General features: G+C 38.0%; 1 protein-coding gene across 1 annotated transcript in view; it reads left to right on the top strand.

The window, feature by feature from the left end:
* The window catches only part of SCGB3A2 (secretoglobin family 3A member 2), a 90,737-nt gene that overhangs the window by 11,990 nt on the left and 59,718 nt on the right, over nt 1–19,029 (top strand). Inside the window, exon 3 of the mRNA XM_038006309.2 lies at nt 12,328–12,432. Coding sequence (XP_037862237.1) covers nt 12,417–12,432 — 16 coding nt within the window. The 5' untranslated portion in view covers nt 12,328–12,416. The remainder of the gene's footprint in view (nt 1–12,327; nt 12,433–19,029) is intronic.

Genomic DNA, 19,029 nt, shown 5'->3' with positions numbered 1-19,029 from the left:
CATCAATGAAATGCTGAGTCTCACCTCTCCCAATACTGTGCCCAGAACTTTGTAAGTCTGACCATCATGGCCAGGATCTTTTCAGATCATGCCTTCTCACAGGACCTTTACGGTGGCCAAGAATCATATCACTGAAGACAGACCACAGAGGAATAATAGAACCATTTGCTTTATATCATATACATTCTCATCTCTCCAAGATCCATTTCCACTCTAAATTTTCTTAGTGGCAAAATTTTAAGATGCAGTCTTTAAAGGGAGATTTTTTTTTCATTGAGCCACCTTTGAGCACTGCAGACATGCTTGGAGGAAGTGTCAGTAATCCAAAGCTTATTATCAGGGACCTGTCTTTGAGACAAGAGTTCGTGTCTATCTTAGAATTTGTGCTCTGATTTGTGCTGACCCTTCTTTTTATGTCTCCCATACGCATTAGGGCAGATGGACAAACTTTACTGGGAAACACTCAGCCTGTCTTCTCTTAAAAGCTATAGGCAGAACTTCACTCATAACTTGCCACACTGAGGGGAGCCCTTTGGTGACATCTAGTCACCCTGTGCCTCCACTTTTATGCGGCGCAGTGGTTGCTGCCTCTTCCCAGATCCATGTGAGTCTGGCCTTCATGACTAGAACAGATCATTGGGAATTGTCTTATAAGATCGGATTATTATAAAAATACCTTCTGTTGATGACATTGTGGAGGAACAGATACTTATAGATCGCTTGTGTGAACAAAAGTCAGTAGTGAGATGGGGGATTGAAGGAGGAGGAGAGAGAGCGAGTGAGAGAGAGATTGCTGACATGTGTATGCCAGCTCTGTCTGCTCAGAGGGCCTGGTAGCAATGACACAACAATATCCAGAGTGTGAATTCTAAAGGCCATACTTCATTTAAAGAAAACAAATCAGGACTCATTGGACAAATGGTTGATTCCAGAGGTGTGGCAATAAAGATAAAATGAGCTTGGAACATCTTGCTATTGTAGAAAGTAAAGAAGTACTTAAAGAAACATGGAAACACTTCAAAAGTCAAAGGAACCAACTTGAAAGGAGTGGCATTCACAAAATCTAAAAGAGTTTGGGCATCAAAAAGAATAACAATATAGTAATGGAATGTAATCCATATAATAAAATTAGAATCCATGACTCCATTCTTTTATAAATAAATAAAATGAAATAAACAGGGAGGAAAGGAAAGCTTTTTCTTACAGCAAAATGCCAACTAATAACTATAAAAGGAATGATCCATCATTTGGGAAATCATCATTTAGCAAACATCATAATAATATTCTAAGGATGAATCATCTATGAATGCTAAAACTAATGGGTAAATGTTTGATGAGGAAGAGGATATTTATAGAGTCTCAGACTATATCTCCACAAGGTCCCTCTCATTCTTCACATTGGGAAAAGTAATAACTTTATAGTGAAGAAACCTAGCTGGTACCAGAGTTCCCCCTTATCCTTAGTTTTACTTTACACAGTTTCTGTTACTTGGCAATCAATTGCAGTTTGAAAATATCAAGTGGGAAATTACAGAAATAAATAGTTCATAAGTTTTAAATTGTGCACCATTCTGAGCAGGATGATGAAATCTCTCATGGTCCTACTCTATTCTACCTGAGACATGAATCATCCCTTTGTCCAGTGTGTTCGTACTATATACACTAACTGCCTGTTAGTAACTTAGTAGCTCTCTCAGTTAGTAGATCAACTGTGACGGTATTGCAGTCTTTGTGTTCAAGTAACCCTTATTCTACTTAAACGATTAAACTCAGTGAGCAAGGCATGCAAAAGTCAAGATGGACTTAAAGCTAGTTCTTTTATGCCGAACAGTTAGTCAAGTTGTGAATTCAAAGGAAAAGTGCTTGAAGAAAATTCAAATGATAAGAAAGTGAAACAGTCTTATTATTGTTATGTTATTATGAAGAAAGTTTGAGTGGTCTGGATAGAAGATCAAACCAGCCACAATACTCCCTTAAGCCAAAGCCTAATCTAGAGTAAGGCCCTAACTGTCTTCAATTCTACAAGTCTGAAAGAGGTGAGAAAGCTACAGAGGAAAAGTTGGAAGCTGGCAGAAGTTGGTTCATGAGGTTTAAGGAAAGAAGCCATCTCCATAACAGAAAAGTGCAAAGTGAAACAGCAAGGGCTTATGTAGAAGCTGCAGGAAACCACTCAGAAGACCTAGCTAGCTAAGATCATTGATGAAGGTGGCTATATTATATTACAGATTTCCAGTGCAGACAAAAGAGCCTTCTATTAGAGGAAGATACCACCTAGAACATCCGAAAGAGGAAAAGTCAGTGCCTGGCTTCAGAGCTTTAAAGGACAGACTGACTTTCTTGTTAGGGGTCAGCAGCTATGACTTGAAATTGAAGCCAGGGTTCATTTACCACTCTGAAAATGCTAGAGCCCTTAAAGAATGATGCTAAATCTACTCTGCTTATCCTCTATAAATGAAACAACAAAGCCTAGATGACAGCACATCTGTTTACAGCATGGTTTATTGAATATTTCAAGCCCAATATTGATAACTACTGCTTAAAAAAAGTGATCCCTTTCAAAATATTACTGCTCACTAACAAGGCATCTAGTTACCCAAGAGCTCTGGTGAAGATGCACAAGGAGATTCATGTTGTTTTCATGCTTGCTAACATAATGTCCATTTTCAGCCCATGGTTCAGGGAGTCATTTTGACTTTCAAGTCTTATTATTTAAGAAATTCATTTCATAAGGCTATAGCTGTCATAGATAGTGATTCTTGGGAAGGATCTGTGTAAAATGAAAGCCTCCTGGAAAGGATTGATTATTCTGGATGCCATGAAGATCATTCAAGATTTATGGAAGGAAGTCAAAAGATCAACATTAATAGGAGTTTTGAAGAAGTCGATTCTACCCTTATTAATGATTTTGAGGGTTCAAGACGTCAGTGCGGGAAATAACTGCAGTTGTGATGGAAATAGCAAGAACACTAGAATTAGAAGTAGACTCTGAAGATGTGCCTATATTTCTGCTATCTAAATGATACAGCTTTCACAGATGAGGAGCTGCATCTTATGGATGACCAAAGAAAGTGGTTACTTGAAATGAAAACTACCTGTGGTGAAGATGCTATGAACATTGTTGAAATAGCAGCAAGGCATTTAGAGTATGACATCACCTTAATTGATAAAGAAGTGGCAGAGTTTGAGAGGATTGGCTCCAATTTTGGAAGAAATTCCACTATGAGTAAAATGCTATCAAGCAATACTGATAGCTATAGAGGAATCTTTAATAAAAGGAAGAGTCAATTGTTGTGGCAAACTCCACTGTTGTCTTACTTTAAAAAATTGCCATGCCACTTCAGCCTTCAACAACTCCCACCATAGTCAGTCAGCAGCGTCAGTATTGAGGCAAGCAAACAATTGTGACTTCCTGAATGCTCAGATGATCATTAGCATTTTTTAGCAACAAAATATTTTAGATTAAGGTATGCACATTTTTTAAGGCATAATGCTATTGCACACTTAATAGACTATAGTATAATGTAAACACAACTTTTATATGCACTGGGAAACAAAAAAAACTTCATATGACTTGCTTTATTTTGATATTCACTTTATTGTGGTGGTCTGGACTAAACCTGTAACATCTCTGAAGTATGCCCATATATCGGGTTCAGTACTTTCTACAGTTTTAGGCATCCACTGAGAGTGTTGGAACATATCCCTCGGATTAGGGGATAGAGGGGGCTACTGTATCTCTCTAATCAAGTGATCAAAGTTAACATCACCAAGAGTAGAATGAACAGACATCCTCTCTCTCTCTCTCTCTCTCTCTCTCTCTCTCTCTCTCTTTGAGACAAAATCTAACTCTGTTGTCCAGGCTGCAATGCAGTGGTGTGATCTTGGCTCACTGCAATCTCTGCCTCCTGGGTTCAAGTGATGAGTGACTTTCCTGCCTTAGCCTCCTGAGTAGCTGGGACTACAGGTGCACGCCACCACACCCGGCTAATTTTTGTATTTTTAGTGAAGACGGGGTTTCATCATGTTGGCCAGGCTGGTCTTGAACTCTTGACCTCAGGTGATCCACCTGGCTCGGCCTCCCAAAGTGCTGGGATTACAGGCGCGAGCCACCATGCCCGGCCCTGTGTCTCCTTAACATCATGCACTGAAAAAGACACAGCATCACTTCTGAGGTATTTCTACCAAAATGCATAATCTGATTCTAATCAGACAAAATAAGAGTTTTGTTTCTGTAATTGGTTAACTCCCCCAGGAAGATAAAGGCAGCCAATAAATGACTGAATGAAGAAAATGCACACAGTTAAGAGTAAATAAGTAAAGCAGGCGCTAGAAGAGATGAGATGTATGTTTTCTCCCTTTGTCTCCGCAGCTCCTGCTTCATGGCTCGTATGTGACAAGAGTGCTCAGATGAGGTTTTGAATGCCTGGGGTATCATCTTAGCACTGGACTTGGTCCAGCAACAATTTGCATTGTTGACCAAATTTTGATATAATTATTTTCAGTAAAGTATAGTTCAAATGTCTTGTAGAGCCTACTTACGTAAAAGAGTATAAAAACAACCAGACTCTGCATTTTCCATCCTCTTATAAATCTTACTGCATTGGCACTGATATAATTTTTAGAAAAGTCCATGCTAAAAGGAGCATTCTTCAAGTATGGTGCAGTAAAGAGCATTTAGAATATGTTGTCTGGAATGGAGAAGAGTTTCCTACAAATAAGCACATGGGAAGAAAGACTCCAGTAAACATGGCAGTGAGAGCAAGACTAACCAGTAGGTCAAGGCAAGCAAACACGGTGGGAACAAGTTAAAGATAGGGGCAGATTACAGGACCAGGTTCTGCAATACCATCCAGACAACATTATGCAAATCTTTAAAAAGAAGCCTTTTAGTCAGAGTCTCCTATTCATATTGATAGTAATCTCAAAGGCCTGAGAACCAGTATTTCTGATAAAAAGAAAATTCTCATATGTTTTAGGAGAGATGCATCATCCCTGGTTTAAGTACTGAAAATTGGTAATTTTGTATTTACTTAATGGCTTTAGAAATATTAGATTTTATATCAAAGACTAGATTAATTTGTGATCTAACATAAATAGTAACATCAAAGAGGTAACTTAAATAGCTCCCTCTTGTTCTAATGAAATATATTTTCCGTTGACTACAGACTGAGAGACATAGCAACAAGGAATGCAAACTCCCTTGATTCCATATGGTGAAATGAAAACCTTGGCTCATGCATCGTTCTTTACCAGTTGCTTTTAGGAAATAAATGCAGAGCTCTATCCTAGGAGAAGTGACTCCAGTTTTCCTGGATTATCAATTCAAAATCCTCTTGTTTGCGGCAAGGAGGACATGACCATTTAAACTAAGTTGATCTGGGAGACCAATGTACATGTCTTAAACTTGGTCTGCCTGGGACAGCAGATACATCCAGCCACAAATATTGAGAAAACAGCAAGATGAACAGGTAAAGATAAGGGTTTAGAAGCGGCATCAAGTGCATGCCTAAATTAACCTGGGACTTGGCAGTGAGAATTACAGACCTTAGCTGAGATGAAGGGAAGGGAACACTAAAAATGGCCTTGACCTTGATGTGAGTATGATCTGAGCCTGGAAAATCCTACCTGAATGCTTCTTTGTTTTGCTGGGTCCTTTACCTTACATTTTCTGGACAATGTTGTCCTCAATGCCCCTGTTTGTGTGCTTTTCATTTTCTTACACATAAAGTGATCTCTCCAAGTTCAGGGGGAGCAACTGATTCTAGGAATCCTTACGCATCCAAAGGCAATTGCTGATGATTGTCCTGGGGATGTTTAACCGGTTCCCATAAGGTGGTGGAGGCATCATGCAGGAGAAACTTAAGTGCATACCCCTCTCTACTTTTTCATTTCCAAGGGGAATTAGACAGCTTGGGATTTTGTGGATGTCCAAGGGTAGACATCAGAAGTCAAGGAGGACAGAGGCTGATGCTTCCATCGATGCCCAATATTCTGTTTTCCTTTTCGAAGAGAGAAAAAGGAGCAGTCCCTAAAATTCTCTTACTCTGGTTAGCTGGTGGCAAGGCCACCATGGACATCATAAACACCACCAGGTCTTCCCGCCTAGGTCTTCTATGTTCTAAGAGTAACTTTGTGTTGGGCAATACAGGGTTGTCCAGGTTACATGGGCCATAGTGGGAAGGGCAGTGTTATCTGCTGGGTAAACTTCACCCTTTCTAGGTAAATTTACAGAAAAAGGCAGAGCTATCTGCTGGGTAAATCTTCACCCTTTCTAGGCAAATTCACAGTTTCCTCTCTTGAGACCAAAACATTAGACCTTTCCACTGCTAAACTAATTCTGCCATAGTGGCAAACTCTTCCTTCACTTTTTACCTACCACCTGAAACTGATCCCCAGGTACTGACACTCCAAGGGAGTGTCACACATGTTCCTTAGAAAAGGTTGAATTATTTCTCTTTTGTCATTCACAACTTAACATCACTGATACAAGTCTCTCCCCAGTATGTCTAATTGAAAGTACTTTACATTAGGTAAGTAACTTCTGGCCTTTGACTCTGAATGTTTGGGAGAAAAATTCTATCTAGATTTCTAAAACTATCACTTGATAAGCCTCTTCCTTCCTAGTCGGATGGGTGAAATACTCATGTTAGTTCTCAAAGACACAATCTATAGAAATGTGCTTCCCTCTCTTGCAGTAGAACTGTAGCTTTATGTGGTAAGACTCGATAGGGAAAAGCAGGACTTATGCAGAGAAGTAATTGCATATGTTACACTGGGGCAGGCTTTGAAAGTGTGTTGGGAATAGAGATGTGAAATGACTGAGAATTGTACCACAGGGATGATATCTTTGAGAACAGTGACAACATTTTCCTTGAAGATGACTTGCCCTGATGCTTATGCTTGCTTCCCCATGCCTTACGTGTTCCTCTGCTCTGGCCCTTGAGAAGCTCTGTTATATCACCATTCTACACGGTAAGCAGGGGGTACCAATAGGCATCAGTTCCCAGTACCACGTTCTTGCCTCTGTTGATGGCTGTGCTTTCTTTTCTAATGGGCAGTGGCCCTTTCTCACATTCTACTCTTGGTTGAGTTGCTATGGTTTTCCATTAACTTTTATTATTGCAGGCACTTCAGAGAATCTCTTGGGTTCTATATGTTGTCAACCATGTCCTATTGTGGAGAACATTGCATTTTTCCTTAATAGAGATCAGTCACCTCACTTTGCCTGTGGCTTCAGTGACATGAGGATTCCTCAAAAGGCCAGGTGATGGTCTTATCTTTTAGATCGATGAAACCATCATGTCCTGTGGTAGAAGTGTTCTCCTTTTGAAATTAAGACCTTAAAAGAAGCAGAGCTTAAATTTATAGGGCCAATAAATTGAAATTTTTCAAGCTGGTCATTGAGTATACTTCTATCTCCTGATTTCCATAACTGTGAAATCTGGCAATCATTAAAAAAAAAGCATCATATTTTGACTGCTGGTTCAAAGAATATACCACATTCTTTGGGACAGCATCACATCTTTGTCTTTGAAGGATGTTTTCGTTTATTTATTTGTGTGTGTGTGTGTTTGTTTGTTTTGAGATAGAGTCTTGCCCTGTCACCCAGGCTGGAGTGCAGTGGAACACACGTGGCTCACTGTAGCCTCGACCTCCTGGGTTAAAGTGATCCCCTTGCCCAGCCTCCCAAGTAGCTGAGACTACAGGCATGCACCACCATGCCCGACTATGCTTTTTTTATTATTTTTGTAGAGACAGGGGCCCCACTATGTTTTCCAGGCTGGTTGGGGAGTGTTTTCAGTCAGAAAGCAGTATGACTACATCTTCAGTAAGCCATTCTAATGCTCCGCAGAGTCAAGCGTTTCTGGATAATGGAGCACATGGCAAGATCAGTACATTTAATGAGTGTCAGCCCATTGACCCACTTTGTTTTCTACGGAATACGTTCATTGGTCACCAGTTGTGGTAGGCTAAACAGTGATGCCCCAATATGTCTACCTAGTAATCCCCTAAACCTGTAAATGTATTATATTATATAGCAAAATAGATTTTGCATATGCAATTAAGCTAAGAATCTTGAGATGAGAATATACTGGATTGTCCGGGTGGTCCTAATGATACAAGTGTTCTTATTTTTATTATTCTTATTTTTTTGAATCAGGGTCTTGCTCTGTCACCCAGGCTGGAGTGCAGTGGCACTATCTCGACTCACTGCAGCCTCCACCTTCTGGGCTCCAGCGATCCTCCCATCTTAGTCTCCTGAGTAGCTGAGACTACAGGCACAAGCCACCATGGCCGGCTAATTTTCATATTTTTCATAGAGATAGAGTTTCATCATGTTGCTGAGGCTGATCTTGAACTCCTGGGCTCACGCAATCTGACTGCTTTAGCCTCCCAAAGTGCTAAGATTACAGGCGTGAGCCACCGCGCCTGGTCACAAGTGTTCTTATAAGAGGCGGTTGGAGGGAGGTACCACTACGGGAGAGGAGAAGGTGACATGATGACAGAAGTAGAGGCTGGAATGATGAACTTGAAGATGGAAACAGGAGTAGCAATCCAAAGAACACAGGTGGACCACTAGAAACTGAAATAGGCAAGGTGACAGATTCTCCCCTCAACTCCAGTAGAAACCAGTACTGCTGACATTGACTTTAGTTCAATGAAATAATTTTAGACTTCTGACCTCCAGAACTGTAACTGAATAAAATAGTATTGTTTAATGCCATTAAGTGTGTGGTAATTTTTTATAGCAGCAATAGGAAACTAATAAAGCATCAATGTTCTATGGAATATGAAGATTCCAAATAACTCCTTTGCAAGAGTATCTATGAAGGCACTGTGTGCAGGAATGGGAAATCTATTTTCAAAATAACTATGTATTTTAGTGATGATAAGTTGTTCTCCTACCATTAGGAAAGGGGTCTAGTAAAATCAACGTAACACCAAGTAGCTGTCTGGTCCCCTGAAGAGAGGACTCAGCATCAACACCTGCTATGGTCAGGTGGATATTCAGCAGTGGTGGTAGCCAGGTCAGCCCTGGTGAAATCCATGTTGTTGAGCCAATGCATAGCTTTCATCCCTACTACCATGCACAATTTTAACCTGATTGAATTGAGTGACTGCTAGGGTGCCTGGGGAAAGAGATTGGCTGACATCTGCAGAGCATAGCATTGTCACACAGCATAGCATGTGATTACTGAGAACATCCTCTGCAGTGGGTACCCTTGAGTGAGTATTCACATGGATCACAAATATCCTCCTATCCTATATTCATTCTGAGAAGGTTGATATACTTTCTCCCCAGATCTCTCCTTGTTACCAAATCTTCAGTTGTGTTCTTTCCAAGTATCTGATGATCTGGCCAGCCCATTATACACACTGACAATGAAGTAGTATATATTAGTAACTTGAGCCAACTCTATCCAGAAAAAGTAGAAAAAACAAACATACTACTAGAAGATATTCTAAAGGGGAGACTCCTTTCTTCATTTTGTAACACAAAAGCTTTTAATAGGGCTGTAATTCTGCATCGTGCATTTCTAGCCTAACTCCAGCACAATATGCAAAGCCATCTGTAATCACATCTCCTTTATTTTTTTCTCTGTCAACTGAAATTAAAGAATTTCAGGTGAGGCCACAGGTGTATGCTTGAGGGAGGAGCATCAGAGCAATAGCAGTGGGTGCTGTTGGAGTCCCAACCACATGCTCACGTATCATCCACTGCTTCAGCGCATGCTTACAGTGCCATTTCTGAAACCTTTTTTTTAAAAAAATAACATGAGACCAGGCACGGAGGCTCATACCTCTAATCCCAGCACTTTGGGAGGCCAAGGCAGGTGGATCACCTGAGGTCAGGAGCTTGAGACCAGCCTGGCCAACATGGTGAAATCTTGTCTCTACTAAAAATACAAAAATTAGCTGGGTGTGGTGGTGGGGGCCTGTAATCTCAGCTAGTCAAGAAGCTGAGGCAGGAGAATCACTTGCACCTGGGAAGCAGAGGTTGCACTGAGCCGAGATCACCCCATTGCACTCCAGCCTGGGCAACAGGCCAAGATCACACCATTGCACTCAAGCCTGGGCAACAGAGTGAGACTCTGGTTCAAAATAAAATAAAATAAAATAAAATAAAATAAAATAAAATAAAATAAAATAAATTAAATAAGTAACATTAAACCTTTTCTAGGGAGATTAAACTTTCTAGTCATTGAACCTGGTCATATTACATCTACAATTATCCCCTACCTTCTTGCATCATCAGTTTCTCCCTCTTTGCCCAACATAAGTTCAAAAACATGGTTTGGAAGGTTCCAAAGCCCTCCATTGACTTCACATTTTCCTGCAGATGCAGACCCATTTCTCCACACCCTATCACAGTAGATTTCTTGAAATAGTTATCTTTACTCACTGTCTCTACTGCTTCACCTTCCATTCATTCTTCAGCTCATGCCAGTCTAGCTTTTTGGTTTGATTCTCCAAAATTGCTCTTGTCTCTGTCAATAACACTTTCCCTATGGAAACATCCCCCCAGGTCTACGTCTATTACATTCTTAAACTTCTCAGTAGCAGTTGACTCAACTGACCACCCACTCTTTAAAATATATATATAAAATATATATACACATATCATATATATTATATATATAGATTATATCTATTATATATATTACATATAAATATATAATACTATATATATGTAATTTCACAACTTCATATTCTCTTTATTTTCCTCACATTAAACTGGCCACTCTTTTTACATCAGTGCAATGTCTTTTCCTTGTCTATAAGGCCAAGACTTTCGTCTTTACCTAAACTCACTGCAGTGATCATGTTCTTCTATGCCTTTAAATATGGTAAGGATTCCCAAATGTATATCTCTAGTTGTGTTCTCTCCCCTGAGTCTCAGACAAAAAGCCAATTAACTACTATGCATCACCACTCAAAATAACACACTTTAATAAAAATTAAATATTCATTGCCTCTCTTCTACCCTCAATTTATTCCTCAATTGGTATGATCTAGCCAAAAACCCAGCAATAATTCTCAGTTCTTGTCTTTCTCTTAACTATCCACTACATCCAAATTAACAGTCCTACCGTTTTTATGTTCAACATACATTTTTAACCTATTCTCTCCCCTCTATCTTCACAATCATTATCCTAGTCAAAGCTATGATCTATCAGTTAAACTAACTCAACAGCCCTTTAATTGGTCTTCCTGTTCCACCTTTCTGTTATCCATTCTTCACAAAGTAGCCAGGATAATATGTAAGCATGTAGAAAGATCATATCAGTTTTCTTTTGAAAAGCTTCTATAACTTCCCATTTCATCTAGAATAAAATCAAAACCTGGTTCCACAGTCTACAATGCTCTGCATGATAAGGCCTCCTTTACCTCTGTTCCCTCATCTCCTATTACAGTGCTACTTTCCCCGTTGTTTATCACACTCCAGCCACATGTTCTTCTTTCGGTTTCCCTTGCACATTTTTCTGCCTTAGGTCCCTTGCACTTGCATTTGTCTCTACCAGGGATTATGTCTTATGAACCTCTGCAGGGCTGGCTTCTTCCTATTTAAATTTCTGCTCAAATGCTACCCTCTCATGCATGTTCTCCCTCACCATCCCATCTAAAGTAGCTTTATCACCTTGGTTTCAGCTTCAGTTACCTATTGCCATGTAGCAATTCACCCAAAGCATTGTGATTTAAAACAACTATTTATTTAGTCATGACTCAAGGGCCAGCTATTTGGTCAGGGCTCTGCTGGAATAGTCTCTCTTTGTTCCACATCCTGTTATCTGGATTCAACCATGCATTTGTGGTCAGTTGGAAGGAACCCTGAGGCTGGCTCTCAAAGGGCCTCATTCACCTGCCTGGAAGTTGGTGGAATCTGTCAGCTGGAGGACCTTGATTTTTCTCCACATGGCCTCTCCAGCAGGCTAGTTTGGGCTTTCTTACAAAAAGCCTGGGCTTCCAGATAATGACAGCATAAACTAAAAGACCTCTTGAGGTATTGCTTGAAAGTTGCACAATATCACCTTGGCCACAGTCTATTGGCCAAAGTAGAGGCCAATGAGGCTAGCCGATATTAATGGGTGAGAAATAGACTCTACATCCTGATAAGCATTGCTGCATATAATTTGTAGTGATTTCAAATCTATCCTGCCTCTTTTCCTGTGTCCTCCCATCAGTCTTTATCATATCTTCTTCTTTATTTATTATTTATTTATTTATTTCAGAGTTCTTAACATTATCTAAAGTTATCTTGTTTATGTATCTGTTTTCTTTTGATAATGAGTCCTGTGGTAATGAGTCCTGCTCCTTCCATTTCAGTGTGAGCTCCATGACAAGAAGCATCTTTTCTGACTTGGTTATTATTGAAGCTCCAGGGATTAGAAGAGCAAACAGTCCTTACTTAACATATGACAAATGGTCAAGGTATGATGGTCAACTGAATTAATGTATGAATGAATAAGTGAATTCAGAATACCTGGTTCAACAGAAGACTAGTACTTACAGTGATTTGGAATTATTTCCCTTGAATACTCTCTGGGAGCTGAATGGATAGGCTGACTAAAGATAAAAGGTGAGAAGTATTGTGAGTGATGAACAGGATTTAGTGGCCTATTTGTGTTCCAAGGAGGTTTTACAGCAAAATTGAAATGCTGCTTCATTTTCTTGTTCAAATTCTGAATAATTAATCACAGACAGCCCTAGTTATGTATTATCTTACTATCTTCCAATAACTGAGAATTAATTCATCATATGAAGCCCTATTGTAGCCTACTTTCTGTGGAAGGCCTTATGTAAAGCTGAAAAAGGTCAACTAGGAGTAGCCCCACATCATTTTAAGACAGAACCAAGAAAATACATCAAAATATTTTTTCAATTAAGATTATTTTTAAATTTCTATTTTATCACTACACTATATCTGGAAATAATAGAATCTATCTCTTCTTTGCATCTAACTGAAATTTGTTTTAAATTAGTCTGAAAAATAAAATTTCATTTTAATTTATGGATTTGTAGTTTTGGTGGACAGTATAGTAGTATGGATGGATAATAGTAATATATTTGGGGGACAGTATAGTAGCAAACTCAAAGTTATTCAGGAAAATGTAGGTTAATAGGCACTTACTGAGCCTCCTGAAGACAAAGACATGGATTAAACATATCTTCTACATTTAAGGAATTTTATTATAATGAGGAATAAAGATTACACAAGTGGATAATGAAAACATGAGGCATTCTGTGGTAGTGGTCTGCACACAGGGCCAGCAAGGCCATGGGAAGTCTATGGTCCATCAGTGCTAGCAGATGATGACAGAGAAGGAAAGAGATGTAGTAAATGAACAAAAGCAAAGTGTGTTCCAAGCAACTAGAAGTAAGTCTAACCTGTGACAGGGAAAGAGCAGGGATAACCGGAGTTTAAATTAGCACCTATGCAAAAGCTCAATTCCAGCAGCTGTGTGCTATAAAAGAGCTCACATTCCAATCAGGCACAGTGGCTCACGCCTGTAATCCTAGCACTTTGGGAGACCGAGGTGGGTGGATCACCTGAGGTCAGGAGTTTGAGACCAGCCTGGCCAACATTGTTAAACCAAGTCTCCACTAAAAATACAAAAATTAGCTGGGCGTGGTGGCACACGCCTATGGTCCCAGCTATTTGGGAGGCTCAGGAAAGAGAATCACTCAACCTCGGAAAGTGGAGGTTGCAGTGAGCCAAGATCATGCCACTGTACTCCAGCCTGTGCAACAGAGCAAGACTCTGTCAAAAAAACTCACGTTCCATCCTGAAGGCCACTGGTTTCCAACTTCTTTGCATTTGAGGAACTCCCTAATGCCAAAAATTAAAATGTTTATAATTCATTAGTTAAGAAAGTGCACAAAGACAAAAATTTTAGTATTTTTTTAATGAACAAATTAATATTGCCTTTAAATTTTTTATGAATCAAATCCTCAAATATATTTGAACAATTGTTACCTATTTATAGAAGTATTTTCCTTTGTCTACAAACAATGCATAGTTCGTGTAGAGGTTAGCTGAGCTCTTGTATTATAATTCACATCCAGAGACACTGCTTAAGAAGTAGAGGAAGCAGCATGGCACAATGAAAATCACATAGTTAGGCATTCCCATCCTGCCTTTCCATTTACTTAGACTTTAGTAGTAGACAATTACTAAACCTGTTGAGGTTCAATGTCCTCATCTGCGAAATGAGAATAAAGACTTTCTTATGTGTATTTTAAAGGAAGTAAATATAAATGATCTTGTGATAAAGGGCAAGAGGGAGATTAGCAGCAAGGAGCTAAGTGTAAATTTCAGGTTATAGTTTGGGTGACTAGGTGAATGGTTGAGTCACTAGTAGAGAGAAAGGGAGAGAGAGAGACAGAGAGACAGAGGTAGGCAGACACACACACACGTACACACACACACACACACACACACACACACACTGAGAAAGAGAATGCAGAATGAATGGCCTGGATGAAGAGAGTTCAATGGAGAGACAAGAAAAACTTAGTTGGTAGTATGAGGACAGTGGGTACCCACTCATTACTGAAGACGAACCTACTTCACCTACTTACGAGTTCTGGCATAATGAGAAGACAGACGTAAGAAGAGAGGGAACTATTTTCTAAGTTCCAAAATTGGAAGGATGAGGGAAGACAGACAATGTAAAAACAGTCCCCAATTTATTACTGTCTACATCAAATGTTCAATAAAAAACAAATTAGAACATTGAAAATATTCTTAGGTTTATTGGTATTACAAGTCTCATGTCATTATAAGAAGCAAATAAATGGGTTCAATTTGAAGTTCCATTCTCTAATCAACATCTACCAACAGTTACAGAGGTTAAGTCAAGTTATTGTACCAACTACTATAATGTCTTCTTCTATATGCTACCTACTTGTCTTTTTTCTGTCTTCTCTTTTCTTTCAACAACTGAGGCAAAGACACATGAATTATTCATCACAGACAAATGAAAGTGAGAGGTGTTGAAAGGAGAGTACTAGATTTCTTGAGACACATTCAATTTAAGGAATGAACTGGGGAAACTATTATGTTGGTGCCTAATGATGACATTATAATAATTAACATTCTTTATTTCACATGCAAGTATCCAAAAAAAGGTTCCAGTTGATCTTCTCGTCCATAAATGTCTAAGGAGTAACTCTATGAACAGATTATCCCTGGCAAATTGAAGTATAGAATTGAGGCCGATGGGGTTCAGGACGTGCTACCTGAAAATATGGCACGTTGACATTTGAGAAAACCTTGGAAACAGGAAGGTCTCTCTTCCCTTCTCGTCTCTCTTCTCCCCTGAAGAAGGTCATTAAAACCTCACTGGAGAGATGCCCTGTACATACCCAGAGAAAGCAAACATTCTTATATCTGAAGACACAGACACAGATAAGAATCTGAATAAACAGGCCTTGCTAAATTCCCCACAGCTTATTGCCATTAAATCAGACCTCCATTATCCAATCATACTTCTCACTGACTGATCACCTTTTCATCAAACCTAAGATTAAAAAACACAAGTTTACCTGTTTCTTTGGGTCTTCATTTCTTTATGAAAGTTCCCTTGTCACAAAAAACTTGCATTAAATAAACTCGTATGCTTTTTTTATTCTTGTTAGTTTGTCTTTTGTTATAGGTGCCACAGCCAAGAACCTTGAAACAGGTAAAGAAAGCAATTTTTTCCTCCCCTACAAGGTGTATATCCTTGCAACATAGACACTTGCTTTTGAATGCATTGTTTGCTGCTACAGACTATTTTTAATCCTGTGGCATCTGTAAAATTCAGCACAAAATATTGAGAGCTCTTTTCAACTAAATAGTTTATAGTTTTATCTTGATCTGTTTTGGATTGAGATATTACCTATTTGGAGATTTTTCTTGAACCAATAGGTAGTAACTTCTTTGTATCTGTAGTCATGGAAACAGAGCTTGACTTTAAAAACTATTAGGATAGAAAGCATAAAAATGTGGCTATTGATTCAGAGAAATGCTTGGATTTTTTCTTTTCTTCCTTGCTTTTCCTGTTTTTTTTTTAATTTTTCTTTTTCTTTTCTTTCTCCTGCTATCCTTCTCTCCCTCTCTCTGTTCATCCTTTTCCTTTGCTTACTTCTTTATGCAATTGATACCATACCTCTTTATCTAAGAACATTAAAAGTACACTTTTTTCCTTTTATTCTTTCACCTTAAAATGGAGATATTAGCAAATAGCGCCAGAAAACCAAAGTATGATGACATGGGAAAAAATGGATCTCAAATGTATATACATATATTTGAAAGAATAGTATACTACATATAAAGAAATGAACTCAAAACAGTTAATAGACCTAAAGATAAAACTATAGGTCACGCAGTGGCTCATGCCTATAATCCCAACACTTTGGGAGGCCAAGGTGGGTGGATCATAAGGTTGAGAGATTGAGACCATCCTGGTCAATATGATGAAACCCTGTCTCTACTAAAAACAGAAAAATTAGCCAGGTATGGTGGCCGGCGCCTGTAGCACCAGCTACTTGGGAGGCTGAGGCAGGAGAATTGCTTGAACCCAGGAGGTGGAGGTTGCAGTGAGCCAAGATTGCACCACTGAACTCCAGCCTGGTGACAGAGTTAGACTCTGTCAAAAATATATATATATACACACACACACAATATATATAAAATATTAATTATATATTTTATATATAAAACTATAAAATTTCTAATAAGAAACAAAAACCAAAATCATGTGATCTTGGAATAGGCAATTTTTAATTTTTCATTTTTAACTTAGATTCAGGGGTTCATGTGCAGATTTATTACAAGGAAAACTATATGAAACATATAAGAAAAACAGATAAAATGAACTCCATTTTATTAAAATTTTTTGCTCTCTGAAAAACACCACTAACACAATAACAAACAAAATGGCATACTGGGAGAAAATCAAGAACACTCACAACTTAATTATACGACAAATAAGTCAATTTAAAAATAGGCAAAAGACTTTAATACTTTACTGAAGAAATGCACAAAATGATTGTCAACATCATTAGTCATTAGAGAAATAAAAATTAAAACTACAATGAAATATCACTATAGATACTTGCTAAAATAGCTAAAGTTTAAAAGATTGACAATATCAAGTGTTGGTTGGGATGTGGAGCAACTGGAACTCCCATACATTGCTATGGCAATAAAAAATAATGCTACCACTTTGGAAAACAGTTGGCAGGATTTTTTTTATCAAGTTAAAAATACACTTACAGTATGCTCCAGCAATTGTACTTTTATTTACTTAACTATGATTAATAAAATATATGTCCACACAAATATTTGTATGTGAATAATCATAGCAACTTTAATCACAGCAATTGAAAAATGTTAAAATAAAAAGTTGGAAACAACCCAATTACCCAACAAGAGATGAATGGGTAAACAAATTGTGGTATCTTCAAAAATAGATACTACTGAGGAAGAAAATAAAAAGAAACTATTAAAATATACAACAATGCAGATGAATTCCAAAAATTGATACATAAAAGAAGGTGAACACAAAACAATACAGAATGTTTACCCCATCCATGTAACATCCTAGAAAAGGCAGACAATGTTTAGTGACAGAAAGCAGATCGGTGGTTGTCTGGAGTTGGAAGGAGGAGTGTTGACTACAAAGGAGCACAGGGAACTTTTTGGGGTGATAGAAATATTTCATTTTTTCAAATCACAGTGAGATTTCATAAGTATATATCTTTGTAAAAACTCACTGAACTGTAGAAGTGTACAACATTTATATTAGGATTATTTCCTAAGAATGTATTTTGGTGATATTTTCCAGCCAAAAAGGTGATTGCATTATCACCATTATGAAATTTTCTATAACATATCATTCATATCCTCAATAAAATTTAAGTTGTTTTCATTACAGATTAGACACCCTATTTTTTAGAGGGGTGTGATATATCTTCATAGATTGAAACAGTAGTCCTCTCCTGACCTTTATTTTAGAGTCTCTTGAGTTTTCAGACATGGAATTTTGCAGGTAACATAAGGAGAGTGGGGTTTATAGACATTTGGTTTATCTGCACTGGGCCCTAAAAGAATTAATTTCAAAGCACTCATCATCTTGAATAGATGTGATTTTCCTTACTATCAATAGCTTCTAAGTAGCATTTTAAAAGCCTTTTAAATGGAATATAGCAGATTCCTTTTCCTTTTTGTTTTTGCTAATAGGTAAAGAAGAAAGATTTCTGATGCCTGATATTTGGGACACTAGAGAGAATATTATTTAACAGGGACAAAAAACAAAGTTGATTAATTATTGTAGCACAGTAAAACTGCAGTTGCAAAGGTAAAATCTATATTGGATATTATTTATGAAATTTTAAGAAATCTAACTTGGCTTTTGAAGATCATAAAAATACAGACGTATAATACTCAGTGAAGTAAAAAATAAAAAATCAACACTGAATTAGTAAAGACTTCTTTTCCTCATGAACATGTTCCCATTCCTTTTTAGGGTTCTACTGTTCAAAATTTCATTACAATCTCATTAAATGAAAACATCTTATCAAATTATTTAAACATTTGATCTGATCAATTTTCAAACAGGAATTTTCAGGTAATATGAAAGGGTAAAACGAAACTCTTAAAAAATGTTCAATGCTTCAGTATTCTTGATACAGAATTAACTTTATTTATTGAGGCAGTATACTGATAATGTACTCTGATTGTATAATGCTGGGTACAAAGATAATTATTTGGGAAACTAAAACAAACAAACAAATATGCACACACTTTCTTGTATTTCAAGTTGACTGCAATTACTGTTAGAGAAGAAGCATCAAATTATTATGGGAATATGGAAGAGATTAGTTTGAGAAAGCAAGAAAAATTCATGGAGGACCCCACAGCTGAGTTAGGTGACAAATCAGTGAGCCTCACCTCAAGTCAACCAATCCAGAGTATCCGGAGGTTGTAGCCTATTCATCCAAATTGTAAAGAAGCTCTTCGGGTGATTCTTATGCATTCTA

Source organism: Chlorocebus sabaeus, chromosome 23 (assembly GCF_047675955.1).
Source record: "Chlorocebus sabaeus isolate Y175 chromosome 23, mChlSab1.0.hap1, whole genome shotgun sequence".
In the NCBI taxonomy this organism is placed as follows: Eukaryota; Metazoa; Chordata; class Mammalia; order Primates; family Cercopithecidae; genus Chlorocebus; species Chlorocebus sabaeus.
This window is presented reverse-complemented; position numbering and strand designations above follow the sequence as displayed.